The sequence below is a fragment of the Periplaneta americana genome, chromosome 6 (assembly GCF_040183065.1).
Source record: "Periplaneta americana isolate PAMFEO1 chromosome 6, P.americana_PAMFEO1_priV1, whole genome shotgun sequence".
NCBI lineage: Eukaryota > Metazoa > Arthropoda > Insecta > Blattodea > Blattidae > Periplaneta > Periplaneta americana.
Genome location: NC_091122.1, coordinates 148,590,452 through 148,614,747, shown reverse-complemented (window position 1 = coordinate 148,614,747; position 24,296 = coordinate 148,590,452). Strand labels below are relative to the sequence as shown.

Below are 24,296 nucleotides of genomic sequence, written 5' to 3'. Positions count from 1 at the left end.
CATTGCATGAATTTGTTATACTCTTCATCCTGATTCAAATGATATAAACTTGAAGTATCATAGCTTTGTATTTGGATTAGTAACAACATAAAACAATTTAAAGATCATGTATACATGTTTAGCTATTTCATAAAAAATATCTTTGAAAAAGTGAATTTCAATAAAAACACTCAAAATGCTTCCCCTCTTGTGTAATACAACTTTTAAATTTATTTTTATGTATATGGCGCCTGTTAATGTTCCTTGATAGAAGTGTGGGCCTAACAAGTGTCCATCTAAAATCCCATACCATACCCCACTTATTTATGATTAATTCCTCTAACACAATGGGGATTTTCTGCAGTCCAATAGACTACGCCATTGTTATGAAATGTTACTTCATCTGTCCATAAAACTTTAGATATAAAACTGGGACCAACGTCTATTTTAAACAATTAAATTACTTCAAAAGTAAAATTGAAACGTTCAATAAATAGATATCAAATCCACAGAATGTAGGTTATGAAGTTATTAATCAAACATACTGTACATATTTGATTTCTTATTACCCAGTTTTATAACATCAGGGAATATTTGGTAGTGATGTATTATATTCTAATACTGTTACTTTCTCAATTAATATATTTTAATTGTAAAAGTTGCACATGGATGTATTTACGGTTTTATATTATTATTATTTTTAATGTGCAGACTTAGACACAAAAAATGGTCGATCTCCTGTAGCGTGAATTTGTCCAAATTCACTTTGGGCAGCCTGGTTTACGCGACTAGGGAAAATATGTTTATTTTGCACCTAATTTATCACTTCAATATATCTTTGTTATAGATTATATAAAACTTGATCTATATCAAACAGAAAAAGCAAACGAACAAATCAAAGAAAGAACAGAGCGAAATCGATCATATTAAGAAATTTATTGATCACGTGTCAAATCTAAGCTCTAACGGAATCAACTGAAGTCTTCCGAAGGGGGTTCGGTTATAGGAGTAGGTCACTTTTTTGTGTAAGATTATACATATGGATTTATTCCTGGAAATTAACTTTATATTTGTTGTTATTCGCATTGATATTGCTCATGACAATACCTTGTTGTTGCATGACAATAAACAATCCAGAATCTCGAAAACATGTTACACCGTCATTTAGTATCTAACAGTCAAGTTCAATGAAAACAATTGTTTTGTTACATAGAAACAACATGGCCAACCTAATATTTGCATTAAAATTAACCTCTACAAAGACATTTTTAATAGAATAGGTAAAAATGTATATGTAATATTTAAATTCTTTTCGTTTTGTTAATGCCATGAATATAAAGTTAAGGTACTTCATGTTCATATAATTTAAAAAACAGAATGAAGAATGCAACAAATTTATGGAATACTATATAGGCTGTCCCATTTCAAAAATATAACTTTGTTTAATCAGTATTTTAAATTTCTATAACATTTTTCATTATTACCAACTACTACAAACTTTAGGCGAACAATGAAGAATAGGGACTGAAGTAACAATTCTGTTAAGGAAATGAAATTTCTCGTTAATTAACTTAAGGCAGAAATTATTTCCAATGTATGTCTTAATAATAGACTACATTCATTGCACGATCCTGTGACATAACTGCCAGTGAAATTGTACACATCGCAAACGCTATAAAAGAGTTGCTCTAACGTTTGGAGGTACATTCATCCAGCGGAACAACCTGCTATACATTCTCTACCATCATGCAACAGACCAAGGTAACTTATATGGCTACGTATAGGTGCTCTCCTTTTGTATCAATATTGTAAGAGTTTTGAATATCTAGCGTTAGAAAGTACTCTATGAATTCAACGAAATCTATCTTCAATTTAGGTTCTCCCATTCATTGCCATCTTGGTGGTCCTGGTGGCAGCAGCAAATGCTTTCCCTGGGCATTTAGTGGATGACCATCATTATGTACGTAATAACTCAAACAACATATTTTTAATATAAGTATAAATCAATTCAAATTCACTTATTAGCATGTTTAACGGAGAAACACGTAATGCAAATAATGGTAGTTTTGTTAAATTCCTAATTGATCTATGATAATTTAATTTAAAATTTAGGAACACCCAAAATACAAGTTCGAATACGCAGTTCATGACCCACATACCGGTGACGTCAAGGAACAGTGGGAGTCCAGGGATGGAGACGCAGTGAAGGGATCTTACAGTCTGAAGGAAGCTGATGGAGGAACCCGCACCGTGGAGTACCACGCCGACAAACACAACGGTTTCGTCGCCGTCGTCAAGAAAGCTGGAGGACACTCCAAACCTGAGATCACTTACCACGGAGCTAAACCTCATTATTAAGTGAATGTAGTAGTGGAAGTATAGTATAAATTATTTATGCAAATTATAATTGTAAATTTTTATCTTTTACTAAATAAAGTCAGTATAACCATAACGTTGAAGTTTAAATGAATTACTGTTGACATTCGAGTACCAACATCATATCATCACAAGATGGTGCAATGTTTCTCAATGAAGGGAAGTGATTGATGTTTACTTTCAGTATTTGCGTTTTCCCTTTCTGAATCAACTGTACATTACTGACTTGAATCATAATCTTTGCATCATCATTTTAATTGGTTAAAATATGTTGTTAATTGGATCATTTATCAATATAAAAGTTAAAAACAAATAAGCTTAGGCAAAAAATTTCTACAGAGCAATAGCTTTCTAATATAGTAGGGTTTCTATTCTTCTCATATCGGGAATCAATCGTTGAGAGATGTAACATATATACCCACTGTGGACAGTCTTAAGGAGTTCATTTTTACACTTTACACTTAGTACTGTGAATTGTCTCTGATGCACTAGTGTAGGCACCACTACGTTTTCATTCAGCTCACTGTTGTGAGCCTCCGTAAGGAACGATCCCTGACCTGTATGAGTGCTCATTGTGCGGAACATGAAGCAAATATTGTGATGCTGCAGAAATATCAAGTTCGACATTTAAGACAAATCTTACAAGCACTTCTATGAGGAACCATACTTTCGTCATATTGTTCGTCAATCTATATATAATTTCGCTCTATGCAATGAACATATGTTTAGCTTGTTATACACATCAATGACAGCCGGAACGCAGTTTTCGAGGCATGACTGTCTTACCCGTTTCGCCGGCCTTGAGGATCCGAACGGTTTAGTTAGAATATTTACTGTTATGGGACAACTTTGTCTACACCAGGAATGGACATAACGGAGGGGAGGTACATGTGATCCAGTTCACACCTTTCACAATATTTCCGACGTGTTTACATCACAAGAACATAGCTTCTCTTCCGCTTGGAGATGTACAAACTAATTCGACATGCTATTATATTAAACATTTCTAATCAAGTCAAATATGTAATATAAGCATTCATGTCGTCATTATAGCTTAGCATTCATTATAAATAATCACTTATAAGCTTTAGATCGCCAATACCTGGGGTTCCCAACCGGTGTGACGCGAAATTTTGAAATTGAAAAATAAATTTTATGTCATTCAGAAAGTTTCTTTACAACGCATTTTTTTATTTACAATTAAGTCTTTGATATTGTATATTTTATTTTGAGACAGACTTTACCAATGAAACGTGAACATTTGCAACAATGCTCAGTTTAATCTTTGTGTCTGGTGATAATTTTAATTAAAGTGAACACCTGCGACAATGCATTGTAATTAGTTTATTCTTCCCACGTATTAGCAAACAGAGTACAGGAGAGCCTGAAAGCCCAACAGTGTGTGTCACCAGACGGAAATTAAAAGAAAGTTCTACAGGTACATATAAGGTAGAATCGAAACAAAATACATCCCTCGGATCAAAAGGAGTAATACAGCAGTGACTGACTTCTAGGTCTGAAGTGACTACTAGAGACCATATCCGCACTGAAAATGTCGAAAAAGCTGTTATTTATTCGATATATACAAATATTGAAAAGGGAAACTGTATAGGTATCCTTAATACCGATATGATGTCACTATACGAAGTTTGTACTAGTATAGACTTGCATCAATAAAACACCGGTACAGTACAGGTAAAACCATCTTAAGTAAAAGAAGCACGAATATATATAATTAACTGAAACAGTGTTCACCCAATTTGACCGTACCAGATTTATTCTCATGGGGGTATTTGAAACAGGAGCTATTCTCCCATAGATTACATGATGAAGATATCAAGAACATGATTCGGCATGAAACTCAATACATTGGTCAGAAATGTGTACGTGATGTGGCAATTTTTCCGGAAGTGACTTCAGCAGTGCCTTGTAAAAGAAGGAGGTCGCCTGAAGTAAATTAAAAAAACTGCAATTATTGTGCAAATAAACAAATTCCAGATGTGTATATAAGCTATTAGACTGTATAATACAGTGACCGGCATGTTCCGTGCTCTGTGACGTCATACCACGGAGCCGCCACGCTCTTTGCTCGGCAATCTCTGCATACTGAGCACAGCGAGGAGAGAAGGTTCAACTGAACAGTGATGGTGCGGCGCCTATGCACTGAAAGAGCGCGATCCATTCGTCTGAGGTAGTATGGGAACAGCACAATTACAATACATTTGTACGAAAACAAAACTGTACATCCGTGATAAATCAATGTAACAAAATGTTTTGGTTTGTAATCAAATTTAATATACTTATAATAATATGAAATTCATAATACAGCCAGCTGCAGAAGCGTTCGCATTATGTAAATGAGGCTCCGAAACTGCTATAAATATACAAATATAGAAATAAATAATTTAAGCAGTACTACAACACTTTGTCTACTCGGAAACTTGAAAACATTTTTAACAGACATTTTCCTACACAATATACAGATTGAAGTATATAGGCCCTAACTTGGTGAGTAGTATGCAAAGTATATTTCAACTTTTGAAACACACCATCACTTTGTGTTACTACCGTGCCCAAGTTAAATGCTTTGTCGAGATCAAACTGTGTTATGGAGTATGGAGGAATGGCGAAGTGTTTGATTTGTGGCAAGCTGTTTCAGCATGTAAAGAAATTCAATATACAACGCCATTATTCTCTATGCCACACAAATGATTATGACAAATATGGGGGAGAATATCGACAAGTACTAGTGCAGCAATTGAAAGATAAATTGTTAAGTGAAGCTGGGGAACACACTGTCAGTGAATCAATGGTAAGGTTAAGGCTTAAGATATAGGATTTCACTAGCCATTGCAAAGAACATGCGTTCTTTTAATGACGGGAATTTGCCAAGAATGTTGCCATCATGACCGCAGAGTAGTTATTCCCTAGCAAAACACAGGATTGTGATTCCATCAATTTATCTCCAAGAACTGTCGTATCATTGCTGCACTGACGCCACTGCGCTGGTGCGTGATAACAGTAATACGACTCAACTGCTCGCTCTTCCAAGCTCTTGAGGCCTGACTGACTCTTACGTCATAACTGCAGCATCTGCCGGCCACTGGTATAATACATTATTTGGTTAACTTCATACCGTTTTACCACACTTTACAAATAGTTCGCTGTAAATGACTCATCTTGCACACGTAAAAATGCTGTGCTTCCATTAGGAATAGGACAGTTAATAGACAAATGAGCGTGTGTACTGTAGGGTAAAGAAAAAGTAATGCAGCAGCATTCACTTGCTTCGATAACAGATATATTGCCACTAATCCATACACCCAAGCCATAAGTGTTCGTCCATTAGAAATAAAGAATAGAAGGAGGAATTTCAGTAGGCCCTTGGATTCGTTTACTAATGTCTAACAGAAACAAATGAATGTAGCAGACATACGTAATTGGAATAACTTCAGGAAAAGTCTGTCGATTCTCCCGTCCATCTACCCGTCTGTCCTAACATAACATAACCTAACCTAACCTAACCTAACGTATCTCTCCCAGTGAATATAATAAAATTATAACATACTTCCTCGCTATCTGATAGCGTGTCTGTGTGTCGGCCTCTATTTCTGTTATTTATGTTTCCTCCCTTTCTCCCATTCTGACTTTCTTTTCTCCTTTCTGTTTTACTAGATTTGTTTTTATTTTCTTATTTTTCATTATTTAGAAAATAAATGTTGAATTTCCTGTAATATACAGGCTGAAACAGAATGACTTTTTCAAAATTTGGGATGTTGTAGAGGGTGACATGGTGAAGAATTTTTACTCAGGAACCCATGACCGGAAATGAGAATTATAGCATCTACAGCACCGTGAGATGTTACTTTCCTGTTCTTGTGATGATGAACTTTCTATGCATTCAGTAGGTTAAATAAAACATCAAAGTAGTTTGAGGAACTTTATTGACTTTCAAATGTTCAGAGAGTGACAGCCAACTTGGTTACATAGCGTGCAACGAAAATTCATATTTTGTCTTATTCTCTAGAAGGTTTTACGTTCCTCTCTTACGGTAGCAAAACCTATAAAGATACGCTCAGTAAACTCATTACCTGCTTCTACCGTTCCTGTGTCCACAATAGCCTTCACGTACCCCCAAAGGAAAAAGTCTGGAGAAGTGAGGTGAGGGGAGCGCACAGGCCAATTATTCTCTGTGTGAGATGCACGGGCCAAGATATCGAAGTGCGATGGAGCATCGTCGTGCTGCTACCAATTACTGGCAAGCAATTGCAAGGGAACATTTATTGTAAATGTGAAAGTCAATAAAGTTCTTCAAAATACTTTGACGTTTTATTTAGCGTACCGAATATGTAGAAATTTCGCAATCAAAAGAACAGGAAGAGCAACATCTCACAATGTTCTAAATACTATAATTTCCATTTCAATTATATGTTCCTCGGTGAAAAATCTTCACCATATCTCCCTCTACATCCCCCCAAACTTTTAAGAAGTAATTCAGTTACACCCTGTAAATTCATTTATGAATGAAAATATTGTTAAAATGAAATTCTTCATTCAACAACACATTTCAACTGCTTCTAATGAGCATCCAAAACTTAAGACAATGATGTAGCCTAGCGACAATCAGAAAGTGAAGACAAAACGGAAATAGTGAATGATCTACTTCCCTTCATTGAGAACTATCACACTAACTTGTGGCGATATGATTTTCACATTTGAACAGTAATCCATTTGAATTCCGATGTCATTTACAATAACTTTATTTAATAAAAGGTACAAATTGAAAATTAGAAATTACATAAGTAATTTAAATTACATTCCGTTGTCATATTAGTTTAGTAATGAGGTTTAGCTCCATGGTAAGTGATCTCAGGTTTGGAGTGTCCTCCAGCTTTCTTGACGACGGCGACGAAACCGTTGTGTTTGTCGGCGTGGTACTCCACGGTGCGCGTTCCTCCATCAGCTTCCTTCAGACTGTAAGATCCCTTCACTGCGTCTCCATCCCTGGACTCCCACTGTTCCTTGACGTCACCGGTATGCGGGTCATGAACTGCGTATTCGAACTTGTATTTGGGATGTTCCTGAATTGTAAATTAAATTAATATAGCACAATTAAAATTTAAGAAGGATATCCTATTGACATGTATTCTTCCGTTAAATATGCGAATAACTGAATTTATTGATTTATAATTATGTTAAAATATGTTATAGTGTACATACATAATGATCGTCATCCACTAAATGTCCAGGAAAAGCATTTGCTGCTGCCATCAGGGCCACCAAGACGACAATGAATGGGAAAACCTTAATTGAAAATAAATTTAATTAAGTTCATAGAGTACTTCCTAACGTTAGATATTCAGACCAGTTACAATATTCTTACAAATCTTAGCCACATAGGTTACCTTAGTGTGCTGCATGATGGTAGAGAATGTACGTATAGCAGATTGTTCCGCTGGATGAATGTGCCTTCAAACTATAGAGAGACTCTTTTATAGCGTTTGCAATGTGTACAATTTCACTGGCAGTTATGTCACATTATCGTGCAGAGAGAGAATTAATGAGACATATACTGGAAATGATTTCTCCCTGAAGTTAAGTAATGATAAATTCCATTTTTGACAGACATTTTACGTACTGTACTTTAGTTCGTATTGTTCATGGTTGACCAAAGGCTACCGTTTGCTGTATTTGGCAATTATACGTGGTTTTACACAAATTCGTAGCAATAGAAATTTGTATTTTTTTTTTTGATGAGATACCCTAGGTTTTATTTAATTTTTTTGCGTTTGTCATTCTTATTCAAATGATATATGTTAAAGGTTAGTAATACTGTGATACGAGTAATATTGTGATAGTTCTTTTTGAGAATTTATTACAATTTTACTGAGCGATAGAAGGACTGGTTTTGTGCAGAAACTTGTGCACAAACATTGCCTTAATACGTTGACGCAAAAATCCGATCTTCCTATCGCTCAGTAAAATTGTAATAAATTGTCAAAAAGATCTATCACAATATTATTCGTATCACAATTCACCAACTTATACCCTACCGGAAAACATGAAGTGCCATATCTTTGTGTTCAGGTCTTTAATAAAAGAAAAACAATTTAAAGATTATGTGTACATTTTTACCTATTTTATAAAATATACCTCTGAAAAAAATACATGGTGTCGTGTGAAGAGCTGAGGGAGGCGGGATCGCGATATGACTTACAAAATAAAACAAAAACGTCTGTTTAACACACACTTACTGTGTGTTCAGAAACATGAACAACATTTAACATAAAGAATCTGTAGTTATACACTAAAGCAAAAAATATTTTATTAATGCAACAGATGTTTTTTTTTTTTTTTTTTTTTTTTTTTTTTTTCTGAAAGTAGCTCTCTAATCCGGACTCTATTTGATACACACATTGTGATATCACTTTGAAGTTCAAGGATATTTCTCGTTTTTTATTCGATGGGAATTAAAACGAGAAGTTTATTTTGCATAAATATGAGGTTGCGAATGTTATTAAAAATATATGAGCTCCTCTCGCAAGCTCGAGGTATTTGTGCATCTTTCCATCCAGAACTGAGCTACAATCTGTGAAAAGCCTAGTTTCAACATGCTTTCAATAGGTACCGGTATGTACATATTTCAATGACTTTTTCATTCATTTTTTTCTAAATTTCAACCAGTTGAACGCATCTGTCTAAAAATGGATTTATTTTTCTTCTTGCACTGCAGCCTGAGGTTTATTGTGCTTACCACTCCTATTTTGTGAATGATTGGGTAGCCGATCGGCCTTGCTCTTGTACAAGTACAGCACGCCGTACCGTGAACTTAACCCGGGCTATGGTATGGATGATGATAGACCATGTCAATTAATGATTGTGAAATGAGTCCGAGGTCCAACGCCGAAAGTTACCCAGCAATTCTGCTTCAATTGTTTAGAGTAAAACCCCCGAAAAACCCCAACCAGGTAGATTGTTTCAACCAGGACTTGAACCCGAGCCCACTCGTTTCATGACCAGACATGCTAACCATTACTCCCTACCGATGGACAAAGAAAAATGGGTTTAGTATCCGGGACGGCCGTTTTGTTTTGAGTATCTTTCGAAAAATGCTGAAAAGCTGTTGTTTAAATTTTTCCAAACTTAATAATAATAATAATAATAATAATAATAATAATAATAATAATAATAATAATAATAATAATAATAATAATAATTTATTATTATTATTATTATTATTATTATTATTATTTATTCTTGCGAAGTTAAGGCCATCAGACCTTCTCTTCCCCTTAGCCAGAATCAAAAGAAGCTGATACAATTTTACAGACTAATATTTAAAGAACACTAATAAAAAAATAAAATAGTCATACAAGCACAAGTTGAGTAAAATAATGCAAACACACTAAATGATATTTAAAAAATTATGTAAGGCTAGAAGTTACATTCAATGAATATGAAAGCGGTAAATGAAACAATATTACAAATTGCAAGAATAACAAGTTCATGTGTAAATTATAACTATAAAACACTGAGGTAAATTACATATATACACACATATACACAATTGCATGTCCGCAAAAAAAGAAAACTCAGTATTTGTCGTACCACATGCAGCAAAATTTTCCAGGAATCCTTTAATATGCAAATCTGGCTTTCAGGTAGTAGCTCCCTATAAAGAAGGTTTGAATAAAAAAGTGACGGTGTCTGTATAGTTCCTGGAGTAGCTCAATCTATAGAGCATTCGTTCGCTAAGTGAAGGGTCCTGGGATCGATACCTGGTCCCAGAACAAATTTTCCTTGAAATTATTCATTTATTTAATACGTTGCAATGAAATGCATTCTCTTTTGTCACGTGATGCCTAACAAAAATCAAGTTCCTTTATAAATCCTATGATTTTATCTCTTGCTGTTATTATGTTAACATCTTGGAATAGCAAACTATTATTCAAAGTGTTATCCTTTCTGAAACATTAGTAGGTAGGCTAACAGAAATGATGTTAATGTAATATCATGTCATTGTTGCACTATATTCTTCTATTTTGGTCGCTCTTTAGGTGGTATCCACTTATTTTAAGTAAAATAGTCGTTGTTTTCGATTTTACAGAGATTTGTACTTTTCGAGCCCAGTTAAGTACTCAACCAGTTCGGTAGTTGGGGATCGCATATAGAAATCTCGCCCAAATGTGGGTCGCTCTTCCAAAACGTTTGAAAAAGAAACTATTATTTCATTACTTACAAATATGTAATAAGTAAGATATCTAATTGAAAAATAGAGAATATAGAATGTATAAAATTTTAGAAAGAAAACCTTTTTTTCATTCCTTACTTCCAGGGATATGTAATATCTGACGTAGGTATGTGTTTATATGTTACTACTCCATTATGTGAATGATTCTGTGACATAACAGACAAGACAGTGAAATTCTACACATCGCGACACTATAAAAGAGTTGGTCTCTCGTTTGGAAGCACATTCATCCAGCGGAACAACCAGCAATACCTTCTCTACCATCATGCAGCAGATTAAGGTAACTCACGTGTCTGTCTAATCATAGATGTTACGTTTTTAAACATTGAAATAGCAGTAAACATGTATTAATTCAAAGCCATGTATCTTTCAAAAAGGTTGTTCCATTCATTGCCATCGTGGCGGCCCTTCTAGCTGCAGTAGCTGCCTTCCCTGGCCATTTGGTAGAAGACCATCATGTAAGTGTAATACTTTATATAAGTTATTCTTTACATAAAAGCGTTAAATAAATGTTAATCAGACAATTAAATCAAACAATAATTCTCATATTCAACAGATGTAGGCATGTTCATATTCTTGTTAATTTTATAATTTAACCATAACTAATTTTATAATCCAGGAGCATCCCCAGTACAAGTTTGAATACGCAGTTCATGACCCACATACCGGTGACGTCAAGGAACAATGGGAGTCCAGGGATGGAGACGCAGTGAAGGGATCTTACAGTCTGAAGGAAGCTGATGGAGGAACCCGCACCGTGGAGTACCACGCCGACAAACACAACGGTTTCATCGCCGTCGTCAAGAAGGCTGGAGGACACTCCAAACCTGAGATTACTTACCACGGAGCCAAACCTCATTATTAAGAGAATATAACAAAGTAAATTGATTTAAAATATATTTAATTTCAAGTTTGTATATTTTACTAAATAAAGTTGTGTGTTGCCATAACGTTAAATGTGAACTTATTACGGTTGATGAACGAAATCCAAACCGGATTTAAGAATATATGATATTTCTGAATGAAGGGATGTGAATGAGTCACTGTTAGTAGGCCTATTTCTTTGAATCTTTTTTCGTTTTAATTCAGTTCTCTTCAGCATTTAACCTACATTTCATAATGTCATCAGTAAGATTCGGATGAAGTAGCTGTATCAGGGTAGACATCCTTGGTCCGTACGTTTTGTTTACAAACATTAACTAACTTAGTTCTCGCGTATGTCGCAGCCGACAGTATGTACAGTCAGTTTTTATCGTCTGTACTGTCCATTCACTGCTTCCCAGTAGGTAGTTTTAGCTAGTGGAAGGAGGTAGTGTTTAGTCTGAAGCAAGTTAAGATGCTATCCTATACAGCTACACAGCCTATCCTGATGCAGCTACTTTATCCGAACCATAGTCATCAGCTATGAATGGTGATTTTATTATATTTTCCAAAGAAAAATACATTTTCACTGATTTTATCTGTAATAAATTACTGCATTTCCCATACATTATATTGGTCTCTAATCAACGCAATTTTACCAGTTACAGGAAGCTCAGAAGAAGAATTTTGTTAGAGAAAAATTTTGGACAAATAATTTAAGAACGAAGGGGGAAAATATCAATGACTGACAAGTGAAGTCAGTCGGAGAGTTTATGGACATAAGACGGCAGAGAGAGCAAGAGAGCGGCAGCGCACGTGAGCTCCGTGGACTCTGTGGCTATAGATTGGTGAAAAGCGTCACCGCAGCCATCTTCACTTTTGCATTCTCTTAACGTTTGAGTTTTGAGGAATTTTGAAAGTTCATAAATTTTCACCAATACTTGTAGAGAATTGAGAATTCAATTTATCCCAGATAATTTTTTTCACGTTTAAGTAGTCCATCGCGCTGCGATGCGCTCGATTCCATCTCAAACATTCGGATCGGCTCACACCTCACGGAGTTATAAGCATAAAATAGTTTCCGCAAAGCAGTTTTCGAGGCATGTTTTGCCTCACCCATCTCACCGGCCTTGAGTATCCGACCGGTTTGATGTGAATATTTACGGTTACGGAACTTCTTTGTCTACACGGTGGTATACTTTTCATTTCGCTTTGTTTACTTGTTCAAACATTATTAATGATTTTAATGTAACACTTTTTGAAATCATTATAAAGCAGTTGACGATCTACTGTGCTGAATACAGAAGTAGTTGTATGTTAAATGATGTACTCGAAGCCACTTTTTATAGATGAATGGATCGATGGATGGATGAATGGATTGATGGATGGATGGACGGACGGACGGATGGCTAGATGGATGGATGGATGGATGGATGAATAGATGGATGGATGGGACTGATGCATGAATGGGTGGAAGGATGGGATGGATTGAAGGGTGGATGGATTTTAGTTGGATAGATAAATGGATGGATGGATAGAAAGACGAGGGGAAGAATGGATGGATTGATGGATATAAAAATGAAAGGGTGGATGGAGGATGGAAAAAAATGTTATGTTTGATTTAACGACGCTCGCAACTGCCGAGGTAATATCAGCGTCGCCGGTGTGCCGGAATGCCATCGACCTGGCCCGGGATCGAACCCGCAACCTCGGACATAGAAGGCCAGCGCTATACCAACTCTGCCAACCAGGCCGACTTGGAGGATGGATGGTTATGATGGATGGAGAGATGGAAGGGTAGACGGATGGAAGGATGGCTGAATAGATGGGTGGATAGTTGGACGGATGGATGAATGGAAGTGAGGATGGATAGGATTGATAGAATGGATGAAGGAGGGATGGATGGAGAGATGAAAGGGTGGATAGATGGATAGAAAATTGGCTGAATAGATGGATGGATAGTTGGATGGATGGATGTAAGTAAGGATGGATTGGATGGATATAAAAACGGAAAGGTGGATGGAAGAGGGATGGATGGAGAGGTGGAGAAGTGGATAGATGGATGGATAGTTGGACGGACGGATGAACGGATGGACGAATGGATGGAGAGTCAGATGGATGGATGGAAGTATGGCTGAACAGATGGATAGATACTTGGACGGACGGACGGATTGATGGATGGATGGATGGATGGACGGACGGACGGACGGCCTGTTGGGTGATTGAATAAATGGATAGCTTGGCAGTATATTTTAAGATAGACAGCCAGAGAGATTGAAAGAAAAACAGACGTGTTGAAAGATGGAGGAATCAATGATTGGATAGATGTGTGGACGGATGAATAGGAAGAAAGACTATACGGAAGGATTGAAGGAAAGATGTCTTGAGCCACTTGCTATCGCGAGTTCCCTACCCGCTCAATGTTCTTGCACGGGAAGCTGCATTTGATATGCAGGCTACTATGCATCCAGCCATTTATCACACATCATTTCCGTTCCAGATAAATAGCAGTCAATGTAAATATGTTCATTTAGGTCGTAATTATGGGAAAGAAATGTAGTGCATGGCGATTATTTGATTGATGTGTTCCGGTGTTGCCGATGCGTTTTCTGCGGTTAGGTACGCTTCATTGGCATTTCATTGTCTAACTACGATCTTCATCTGCTGCAGTTGACCGTTCGGTAGTCTAGAAATACTAGTTCGATTTCTTCTTTATAAATTTACTGTCAATGTAGTTTATTTATTTTTTTTTTTTTACTAGGCGTTGATTAGAATACGTTCCATGTGGTGTTTCAAGTTTAGTATTTAAAACAAATTTTGGTGTAAGTACCGTTGATTTCGTATTAATTTCATTACAGCCTGTTTGCTCAGATTATGAACAATTTCGTTGCGAGGTACTCAGGCGCGCCCTGAGGGAAGACTGAAAACCCGACTGAGCTCGTCTCCAGGAGACACTTAGAAGACAATTCTACAGTTCAGGGACCGTTCCTTATTAGAGGAGCAATACAGTGACCTGGATGAACACGTGGTGGTGTTTACACTAGTCAATCAGATACAATATTGACAGTACTAAATGCAAAGTGTGAAAAGAACTCATTGGGACTGTCCACAATAGGCCTCTATGTTAGATCTCCCATCGATTAATTCACCGTGTGAAGAGAATAGAATCCCACACTCTAGTAAGACGCTATTGTCCTGTAGGAATTTTTTTGGCTATCTTTCATATTTTCTATCTTTTATAATAATATATGATCCATTTAACAACATACTTAAAATGATGATACAAAGTTTATGATTCAAGACATTAACGTCCTGACAGCTGATTCAGAAAGAAAAAACGAAAATACTGAAAGTAAACATGAGTCACTTCTCTTTACTGAGAAACTTTGCACAATCTCGTGAAGATATGGGTGTGGTACTCGTATGTGAACAGTAATCTATTTGAACTTCAACGTCATGGTCACAGTGATTTTATTAAATAAAAGATAAAAGTTTACAATTAGGATTTGCATAAATAATTTAAATTACATTTCCACTACTACATTCACTTAATAATGAGGTTTGTCTCCATGGTAAGTGATCTCAGGTTTGGAGTGTCCTCCAGCTTTCTTGACGACGGCGATGAAACCGTTGTGTTTGTCGGCGTGGTACTCCACGGTGCGGGTTCCTCCATCAGCTTCCTTCAGACTGTAAGATCCCTTCACTGCGTCTCCATCCCTGGACTCCCACTGTTCCTTGACGTCACCGGTATGTGAGTCATGAACTGCGTATTCGAACTTGTATTTGGGATGTTCCTGGATTGTAAATTAAATTAACAGACTTCAATTAAAGCTTAAGAAAGATACCCTATTGACATATGTTCTTCCGTTAAATATGCGAATAAGTAAATTTATTGATTTATAGTTATGTTAAAATATGTTATACATACATAATGATCGTCATCCACTAAATGTCCAGGAAAAGCATTTGCTGCTGCCATCAAGGCCGCCAAGATGGCAATGAATGGGAAAACCTTAATTGAAAATAAATTGAGTTAAATTCATAGAGTACTTTCTAACGTTAGATACTCAGAACAGTTACAATATTCATACAAATCGAAAGCATCTGTACTTAGCCATATAAGTTACCTTAGTCTGCTGCATGATGATAGAGAATCCTACGTATAGCAGGTTGTTCCGCTGGATGAATGTGCCTGCAAACGATAGAGCAACTCTTTTATAGCGTTTACGATGTGTACAATTTCACTGGCAGTTATGTCACAGTATCGTGCAAAGAAGGAATTACTCAGACATATATTGGAAATGATTTCTCCCTGAAGTTAAGTAATGATAAATTCCATTTTTGACAGAAATTTTACGCACCGTGCTTTAGTTCATATTGTTCATGGTTGACCAAAGGCTACCGTTTACTGTATTTGGCAATTATACGTGGTTCTACACAAATTCGTAGCAATAGAATTTTTTAACGAAATACCATACGTTTTATTTCATATTTTTTTCGCTCTTCATCCTAATTGAAATGATATAGGGTAAAGGTTGATAATATTGTGATACGAAAAATTGTGATAGTTATATTTGAGAATTTATTACAATTTTACTGAGCGAGGAGGAGGACCAGTTTTGTGCAGAAACTTGTGCACAAACATTCCCTTAATACGTTGACGCAAAAAACCGATCTTAGTATCATTAGTAAATTTGTAATAAATTCTGAAAAAGAACTATCACAATATTACTCATATTACAATATTACCATCCTCTACCCTACTGGTAAACATTAAGTGGCATATCTTTGAATTCAAGACATTAACAAAACAAAAACAATTTAAAGGTTATGTGTACATTTTTACCTATATTATGAAACACAACTCTGAAAAAATAAATTTTAATACAAATATGTTAGGTATAGGCCATGATGTTTCTACAGGAGTGGTTCCCAAGGTAGGGTCGTGATTCCCAAGAGGTCGTATAAAGAGCTGAAGGGGTCGCGATACTTACAAAATAAAACAAAAACGTCTGTTTAACAAACACTTACTGTGTGTTCAGAAACATGAATAACATTTAATATAAAAAATCAATAGTTCTACACTAAAGTAAAGAATTATTTTATTATTGCGACAGATGTAGGCTACTTTTTTTTGAAAGTAGATCTCTAATCTAGACTCTATTCGATACAGACATAGTGATTTCACTTTCAAATTCAAGGATATTTCTCGTATTTGATTTTAAGGGTATTAAAACGAGGAGTTTGTTTTGCATAAATATGAGGTTGCGAATGTTATTAAAAATATATGGGCTTCTGTTGCAAGCTCGAGGTATTTGTGCATCTTTCCATCCAGAACTGAGGTACAATCTGTGACAAGTCTAGTTTAAACATACCTTCAATAGGTACCGCTACGTACATATTTAAATGAATTTTTTCTTCATTTTTTTTTTAAATTTCAGCCAGTTAAACGCAACTATCTAAAAGCGCATTTTTTTTCTCTTGCATTGCAGCCTGATGTTTATTGTGCTTACCACCCCTATTATTTTGAATTATTGGGTAGCCCAATGATCTTGCTCTTGTACAAGTACAGCACGCAGCACCGTGAACTTAACCTGGGCTATGGTATGGATGATGATAGACCATGTGAATTAATGATTGCGAAATTAGTCCAAGGTCCAACGCCGAAAGTTACCCCGCAATTCTGCTCCAATTGTTTCAAGTAGAACCCTGGAATGACCACAACCAGGTAAATTGTCCCAACCAGGATTTGAAACCGGACCAGCTAGTTTTATGGCTAGACGTGCTAACCATTACTCCACAGCGGTGGACCAAAAAAAGTGAATTTTATTATCCGTGACAGCTGTATTATTTTGGGAATCTTCCGAAAAATACTCAAAAGCTGTTGTTTAAACTTTTAGCAAAATTAATTGCATGTTCGCGAAAAGAAAGACTCAGTATTTGTCGTACCACACGCAGGTAAATTTTCCAGGAGATCTTAAATACTTTGCACTGCAACGCATTCCGTTCTGTAACATGATATCTAACAAAAATCAAGTTCCTTTATAAATCCTCTGATTTTTATCACTTGCTGTTATTATGTTAACATCTTGGCCTAGCAAACTATTATTCAAAGTGTTATCTGTTCTAAAACATTAGTACGTAGGCTACTGGAAATGAATTGGCGTAATATTTCGTGTCATTGGTGCACTATATCCTTTTATTTTAAAAGGGTTGTGTGTATTAAAGGGATGGTGGATCGAAAAGGAGAAATGTGATAGTCCTCCATAACTATGGATAGTAAAGTTGGCTGACAAATATATCATATCATATCATATCATATCATATCATATCATATCATATCATATCATATCATATCATATCATATCATATCATACCATACCATATCATAACATATATCATATCATATATCATGTCATATCATACATCTCACATCACATCATATCATATAACTCACATCACATCACATCATATATTATATCATATCATATATTACATCACATATCATATAATATCATATCATATCATATCATATCATATCATATCATATCATATCATATCATATCAGATCATATCATACCATATCATAACATATATCATATCATATCATATCATGTCATATCATATATCTCACATCACATCATATATCATATCATATCATATCATATCATATCATATCATATCATATCATATCATATCATATCATGTCATATCATATATTACATCACATGTCACACAATATCATCATATCATATCATATATCATATCATATCATATCATCATATCATCATATCATATCATATCATATATCATATCATATAGTATCATATATCATATCATATATCATATCATATTCTTTTATTTTCGTCCTTATTCGGGTGGTATCCACTTATTTTGAATAAAATCGTCGTCATTTTCGATTTTACAGAGATTTGTACTTTTCGAGCGGAGTTAGGCCTAAGTACTCAGCCAGTTCGGTAGTGGGGGTCACATATAGAAGTCTGGGCCAAATGTGGATCGCGCTTTCAAACGTTTGAGAAAGGAAATGTGTAAAAAGTGTAATATCTAATTGAAAAATAGAGAAAGGAGTATGTATAAAATTTTAGAAAGAAAATAAAATTTTTTCATTACTTACTTCCAGGAATGAGTAATATCTGACGTAGGCATGTGTTTATATGTTAGTACTCAATTATGTGAACGATCCTGTGACATAACAGACAAGACAGTGAAATTCTACACATCGCGGCACTATAAAAGAGTTGCTCTCTCGTTTGGCAGCACATTCATCCAGCGGAACAACCAGCAATACCTTCTCTACCATCATGCAGCAGATTAAGGTAACTCACGTGTGTGTCTAATCATAGATGATATGTTTTTAAATATCGCAATATTAATAAACAGTCGATTAATTCAAAGCCATGTATTTTTCAAAAAGGTTGTTCCATTCATTGCCATCGTGGCGACCCTTCTAGCTGTAGCAGCTGCCTTCCCTGGCCACTCGGTAGAAGACCATCATGTAAGTGTAATATTTTAAATAAGCTATTCTTTTCAATACAGCATTAAATAAATGTTAATCAAACAATTAAATCATACAATAATTCTCACATTCAACAGGTGTAGGCATGTTCATATTCTTGGTAATTTCTAATTTAATCATAACTTAATTTATAATCCAGGAGCATCCCCAGTACAAGTTTGAATACGCAGTTCATGACCCACATACCGGTGACGTCAAGGAACAGTGGGAGTCCAGGGATGGAGACGCAGTGAAGGGATCTTACAGTCTGAAGGAAGCTGATGGAGGAACCCGCACCGTGGAGTACCACGCCGACAAACACAACGGTTTCGTCGCCGTCGTCAAGAAAGCTGGAGGTCACTCCAAGCCTGAGATCACTTACCACGGAGCCAAACCTCATTATTAAGAAAATATAACAATTTAATTGACTTAAAATATTTATTTAATTTCAAGTTTTTATATATTTTACTAAATAAAGTTCGTGTTGCAATGACGTTCAGAGTGAACTTATTACTGTTAATATACGAAATCCAAACCGGTTTTAAAAATCTGTGATATTTCTGAATGAAGGGATGTGAATGAGTTACTGTTAGTAGGACTACTTCTTTGACTCTCTATTCGTTTTAATTTAATCCTCTTCAGCATTTAACCTACATTTCATAATGTCATCGGTAAGTTTCGGATAAAGTAGCTGTATCAGGATAGGCATCCTTGGTCCGTGCGTTTTGTTTACAAACATTAACTAGTTGTCGCGTGTCCCACAGCCGACAGTACGTACACTCAGTTCTTATCGTCTGTATTGTCCATTCACTGCTTCCCAGTAGGTAGTTTTAGCTAGTGGAAAGAGGTACCCTAGTGTTTAGTCTGAAGCAAGTCAAGGCGCTATCTTATACGGCTATACAGCCTATCCTGATGCAGCTGCTTTATCCAAACCATAATCATCGGCTATGAATATTGATTTTATTATATTGTGCAAAGAAAAATACATTTTCACTGATATTATTGGTAATAAAATGACAGCGGAGATAAAGTCAAATAAAAGTCATGTTTACGGTTTACAAGTACTGTACGCATAGACTATGGCATGAGGTGTGCACGCTTTCCAAGTAGGTAGCTACAACACGGTACCGTACGCAGAGAGCTCCACGCGAACACCGAAAACAACTGCCACTCTGCGTTCTCAGTCAGTCCTCGTCCGTACGTGAACAGAGAACATTGAGATACGTAAACATATTATTCATTTGTGTTCAGTGAAGTGATCATAATGCCGAAGACGTGTTAAAAAAAACATAGGGTGTATTCTTTAATACAAGAATATGGTGCCCACATTTTTAGTAGTGATACTGGTGAAAGAATTAGGTGTCTGTTATGTATGTGTGCGTTAAAAAAGATAACAAAACAATCGGTAGAACATCACTGTAAAACACAGCACCAGATGAAAAATGTTCCTCGTATGTTAGAAGAAAATGTACACACCTGTGGAATAACGGTTAGCACGTCTGGCCGCAAAACCAGGTGGCCCGGTTTCGATTCCCGGTCGGGGCAAGTTACCTGGTTGACGTTTTTTCCGGGCTTTTCCCTCAACCCAATACGAGCAAATGCAGGGTAACTTTCGGTGCTGGACCCCGGACTCATTTCACAGGCATTATCACCTTCATCTCATTCAGACGCTAAATAACCTAAGATGTTGATAAAGCGTCGTAAAATAACCTACTAAAATAAATAGAAGAAAATAAGGGTTCAAGTTCAAATTCCGCCTCAAATATGAAATATGACTGACTTGAGGCTTTCCCGTCGTTTGATGTAGAATAACTCTTCTCGGGTTCTCAGCCAGGTGAGTTGGAGATGCGCCTGGCGGTCGGGACTAGGAACTAGCTCCTGATTGGCCCGCAGCGGGAAGCCCTACTATTGCATATATACCGGCTAGACATGGTCCCACATCACTTCATTCCCTGAAGAAGATGGCAGAGCTAGCCGTCGAAAGCTTGGAAGCAAATCTCCAACTCACCTGGTTGAGAACCCGAGATGAGTTATTCTATGAAATATGACCTTAGCCAGGGTTTGTGTCGAATGATCATAAGTTGCAATATTCCATTCAAAACGTTGAACAATCCTCACTTTAGAGGATTTATAGAAAAGTACGCAAAATAATATGTCATTACAATAGTTATATCAACGTACAACCAATATTTAGTGATTATTCCGTGTGTAAATTTACATCTCCCTCGCCCTATAGGGTCTACCTCCCCGCCCCTCTAGTGTACCTGCTGTGCTTACGTAAACAACAGCCCTCTGACGAGAAAAAATAGTCGCGTTGTAGTTACCTTCACATCCGAATGACTTTTTTTTCCGCTGCCTAGTAATAAATCACTGCATTTCCCATATATTGCATTGGTCTCTAACCAACGCAATTGTACCAGTGACAGGAAGTTTAGAAGAAGAATTTTGTTAGAGAAAAATTAAGAATAAAACTGGACAAATAATTTAAGATGGAAGGGGAAAAATATCAATGACTGACTAGTGAAGTCAATCGGAGAGTTTCTGGACATAAGACGGCAGAGAGAGCAAGAGAGCGGCAGCGCAAGTGATCTCCGTGGACTCTGTGGCTACAGATTGGTGAAAAGCGTCACCGCAGCCATATTCACTTTTGCATTCTCTTAACTTTTGAGTTTTGAGGCATTTTGAAAGTTCATAAATTTTCACCACTTCGTTTAGAATATTGAGGGTTCAATTTATCCCAGATAATTTTTTTCATATTTATGTAGTCCATCGCGCTGCGCCGCGCTCGATCTCCATCTCAAACATTCGGATCGGCTCGCATCGCATGGAGTTATAAGCATAAAATGGTTCCCGCAAAGCAGTTTTCGAGGCATGTTTTGCCTCACCCATCTCGTTGGCCTTGAGTGTCCGACCGGTTTGGTGCGAATGTTTACGGTTACGGGACGTCTTTGTCTACACGGTGGTATACTTTTAATTTCACTTTGTTTACTTGTTGAAAAGTTATTAATGATTTTAACGTAACTTTTTTTTACATCATTATAAAGCGGTTGGCTGAATACAGAACGTAGTTATACTCAAATAATTTAATGGAAGGAGACTTTTTATAGATGAATGTTTCAAAGGAAGTATGGATGGGTTGATTGATGGATGGATGGATGGATGGGTGGAAGGATGGGTGGATGAGTGGATGGATGGAAGGGTGGATGGGTGGTAGCGTGGATAGATGAATGGATGAATAGATAAAAAACGGATGAATGAGTGGATGGATGGAAGTGAGGATGGATGGAATGGATATTAAAAATGGAAGGGAAGATGGAGGATGGATAGATGGATGGAATAGATGGAGAAATGGAAGAATGGATAGATGGATGGAAGGTTTGCTAAATAGATGGACGGGTGGATGGATGGATGGACGATGGACGGATGAACGGTTAGATGGATGGACGGATGGCTGAATGGATGAACAGATGGAAGGATGGTTGAATGGATGGACGAATAGTTGCACGGATGGACGGATGAACGTATAAATGGCTGGATGGACGGATGAACGGATGGAGAGGTGAACGGATGGATGGAGAGATGAATTGATGGACTGATGAATGGATGGACGGATGGCTGAATAGTTCGACGGAAGGTCGGATGAACGGATGGATGGATACATGGATGGATGGATGCATGGATGAACAGATGGAAGGATGATAAAATGGATGGATGAATAGTTGGACGGATGAACGGATGGATGGCTGGATGGACGGATGAACGGATGGACAGATGGACGGATGGATGGACAGGTCAATGGATGAATGGACGGACCAATGGATGGATGGACGGATAGACAGTTGAACGGATGGAAGGATGGCTGAATAGTTAGACGGATGAATTGATGGATGGACGGATGCATGGATAGATGGACGGATGAATGGATGGACAGATGAATGGATGAACGGATGGATAGTTGGACGGATAAACGGATGGAGAGATGAACGGATGGATGGATGGATGGACAGGTGAAAGGATGGTTGAATGCATGAATACTTGGACGGATGGAAGGATGAATGGATGGATGAATAATTGGACGGATGGATGGATCGACGGATGAACAGGTGAACGGATGGAAGGATGGCTGAATATATGGATAGATAGATGGACGGATGGATGGATTGATTGACGGACGGACTGATGGATGGATGGACAGATGGATAGATAGGTTGACAGTATATTTTAAGATAGATATCCAGATAGATTGATAGAAGAACAGACGTGTTGAAAGATTTACAAATGAATGATTGGATGGATGTGTGGTCGGATGAATAGGAAGAAAGGCTGTATGGAAAGAATGAACAAAAATGTCTTGAGCCACTTGCTATCGTGAGTTCCTTACCCGCTCAATGTTCTTGCACGGGAAGCTGCATTTGATATGCAGACTACTATGCGTCCAGCCATTTATCACACATTTCCGTTCCAGATAAATAGCAGTCAATGTAATTATGTTCATTTAGGTCGTAATTAAGGGAAAGAAATGTAGTGCATGGCGATTATTTGATTGATGTGTTCCGGTGTGCCGATGCGTTTCTGGTTTGGTACGCTTCATTGGCATTTCATTGTCTAACTACGATCTTAATCTGCTGCAGTTGACCACTCAGTAGTCTAGAAACACTGGTTTGATTTCTTCATTATAAATTTACTGTCAGTGTAGTTCCATTTTTTTTTACTAGGCGTTGATTGGAAATACGTTCCATCTGTTGTTTCAAGATTATATTTAATACAAATTTTGGTGTAAGTACCGCTGATTTCGTATTAATTTCATTACAGTCTGTTTGCTCAGATTATGAACAATTTCGTTGCGAGGTACTCAGATGCGCCCGAAGGGAAGACTGAAGACCCGACTGAGCTCGTCTCCAGGAGACACTTACAAGAAAGTGCTACAGTTCAAGGACCGTTCCTTATTAGAGGTGCACTACAGTGAGCTGGATGAACACGTGGTGGTGTTTACACTAGTGAATCCGATACAATTGACAGTACTAAGTGTAAAGTGTGAAAAAGAAGTCATTGTGACTGTCCACAATAGGTCTATATGTTAGATCTCCCATCGATTAATTCACTATGTGAAGAGAATAGGATCTCCTACTCTAGTAAGACGCTATTGTCCTGTAGGAATGTTTGGGATATCCTTTATAATGATATATGATCCATTTAACAACATATTTCAGTCATTTAAAATGATGATACAAAGCTTATGATTCAAGACATTAACGTACTGACAGCTGATTCAGAAAGGAAAAACGCAAATACTGAAAGTAAACATGGGTTACT

At 36.8% G+C, this 24,296-nt stretch overlaps 6 protein-coding genes across 6 annotated transcripts in view; 3 read left to right on the top strand and 3 right to left on the bottom strand.

Moving 5' to 3' along the window:
- LOC138702274 (serpin A9-like) overlaps positions 1–24,296 on the bottom strand; it is a 238,260-nt gene that overhangs the window by 70,605 nt on the left and 143,359 nt on the right. The window lies entirely within an intron of this gene.
- Positions 1,700–2,414, top strand: LOC138702304 (cuticle protein 19-like). The gene is made up of 3 exons (XM_069829895.1): positions 1,700–1,740; positions 1,856–1,939; positions 2,092–2,414. Exons 1-3 carry the CDS (start codon positions 1,726–1,728, stop codon positions 2,335–2,337), a joined length of 345 nt encoding a protein of 114 aa, XP_069685996.1. The 5' UTR covers positions 1,700–1,725; the 3' UTR covers positions 2,338–2,414.
- LOC138702303 (cuticle protein 19-like) lies at positions 7,063–7,805 on the bottom strand. The gene is made up of 3 exons (XM_069829894.1): positions 7,761–7,805; positions 7,576–7,659; positions 7,063–7,436 (listed from the first exon to the last, which is right to left on the bottom strand). Exons 1-3 carry the CDS (start codon positions 7,773–7,775, stop codon positions 7,191–7,193), a joined length of 345 nt encoding a protein of 114 aa, XP_069685995.1. The 5' UTR covers positions 7,776–7,805; the 3' UTR covers positions 7,063–7,190.
- Positions 10,846–11,742, top strand: LOC138702302 (cuticle protein 19-like). The gene is made up of 3 exons (XM_069829893.1): positions 10,846–10,886; positions 10,984–11,064; positions 11,226–11,742. The coding sequence occupies exons 1-3, from the start codon at positions 10,872–10,874 to the stop codon at positions 11,469–11,471; spliced, it is 342 nt and encodes a 113-aa protein (XP_069685994.1). The 5' UTR covers positions 10,846–10,871; the 3' UTR covers positions 11,472–11,742.
- Positions 14,862–15,661, bottom strand: LOC138702301 (cuticle protein 19-like). Its single transcript, XM_069829892.1, has 3 exons — positions 15,595–15,661; positions 15,396–15,479; positions 14,862–15,261 (listed from the first exon to the last, which is right to left on the bottom strand). The coding sequence occupies exons 1-3, from the start codon at positions 15,607–15,609 to the stop codon at positions 15,016–15,018; spliced, it is 345 nt and encodes a 114-aa protein (XP_069685993.1). The 5' UTR covers positions 15,610–15,661; the 3' UTR covers positions 14,862–15,015.
- Positions 18,701–19,476, top strand: LOC138702300 (cuticle protein 19-like). The gene is made up of 3 exons (XM_069829891.1): positions 18,701–18,804; positions 18,903–18,983; positions 19,144–19,476. The coding sequence occupies exons 1-3, from the start codon at positions 18,790–18,792 to the stop codon at positions 19,387–19,389; spliced, it is 342 nt and encodes a 113-aa protein (XP_069685992.1). The 5' UTR covers positions 18,701–18,789; the 3' UTR covers positions 19,390–19,476.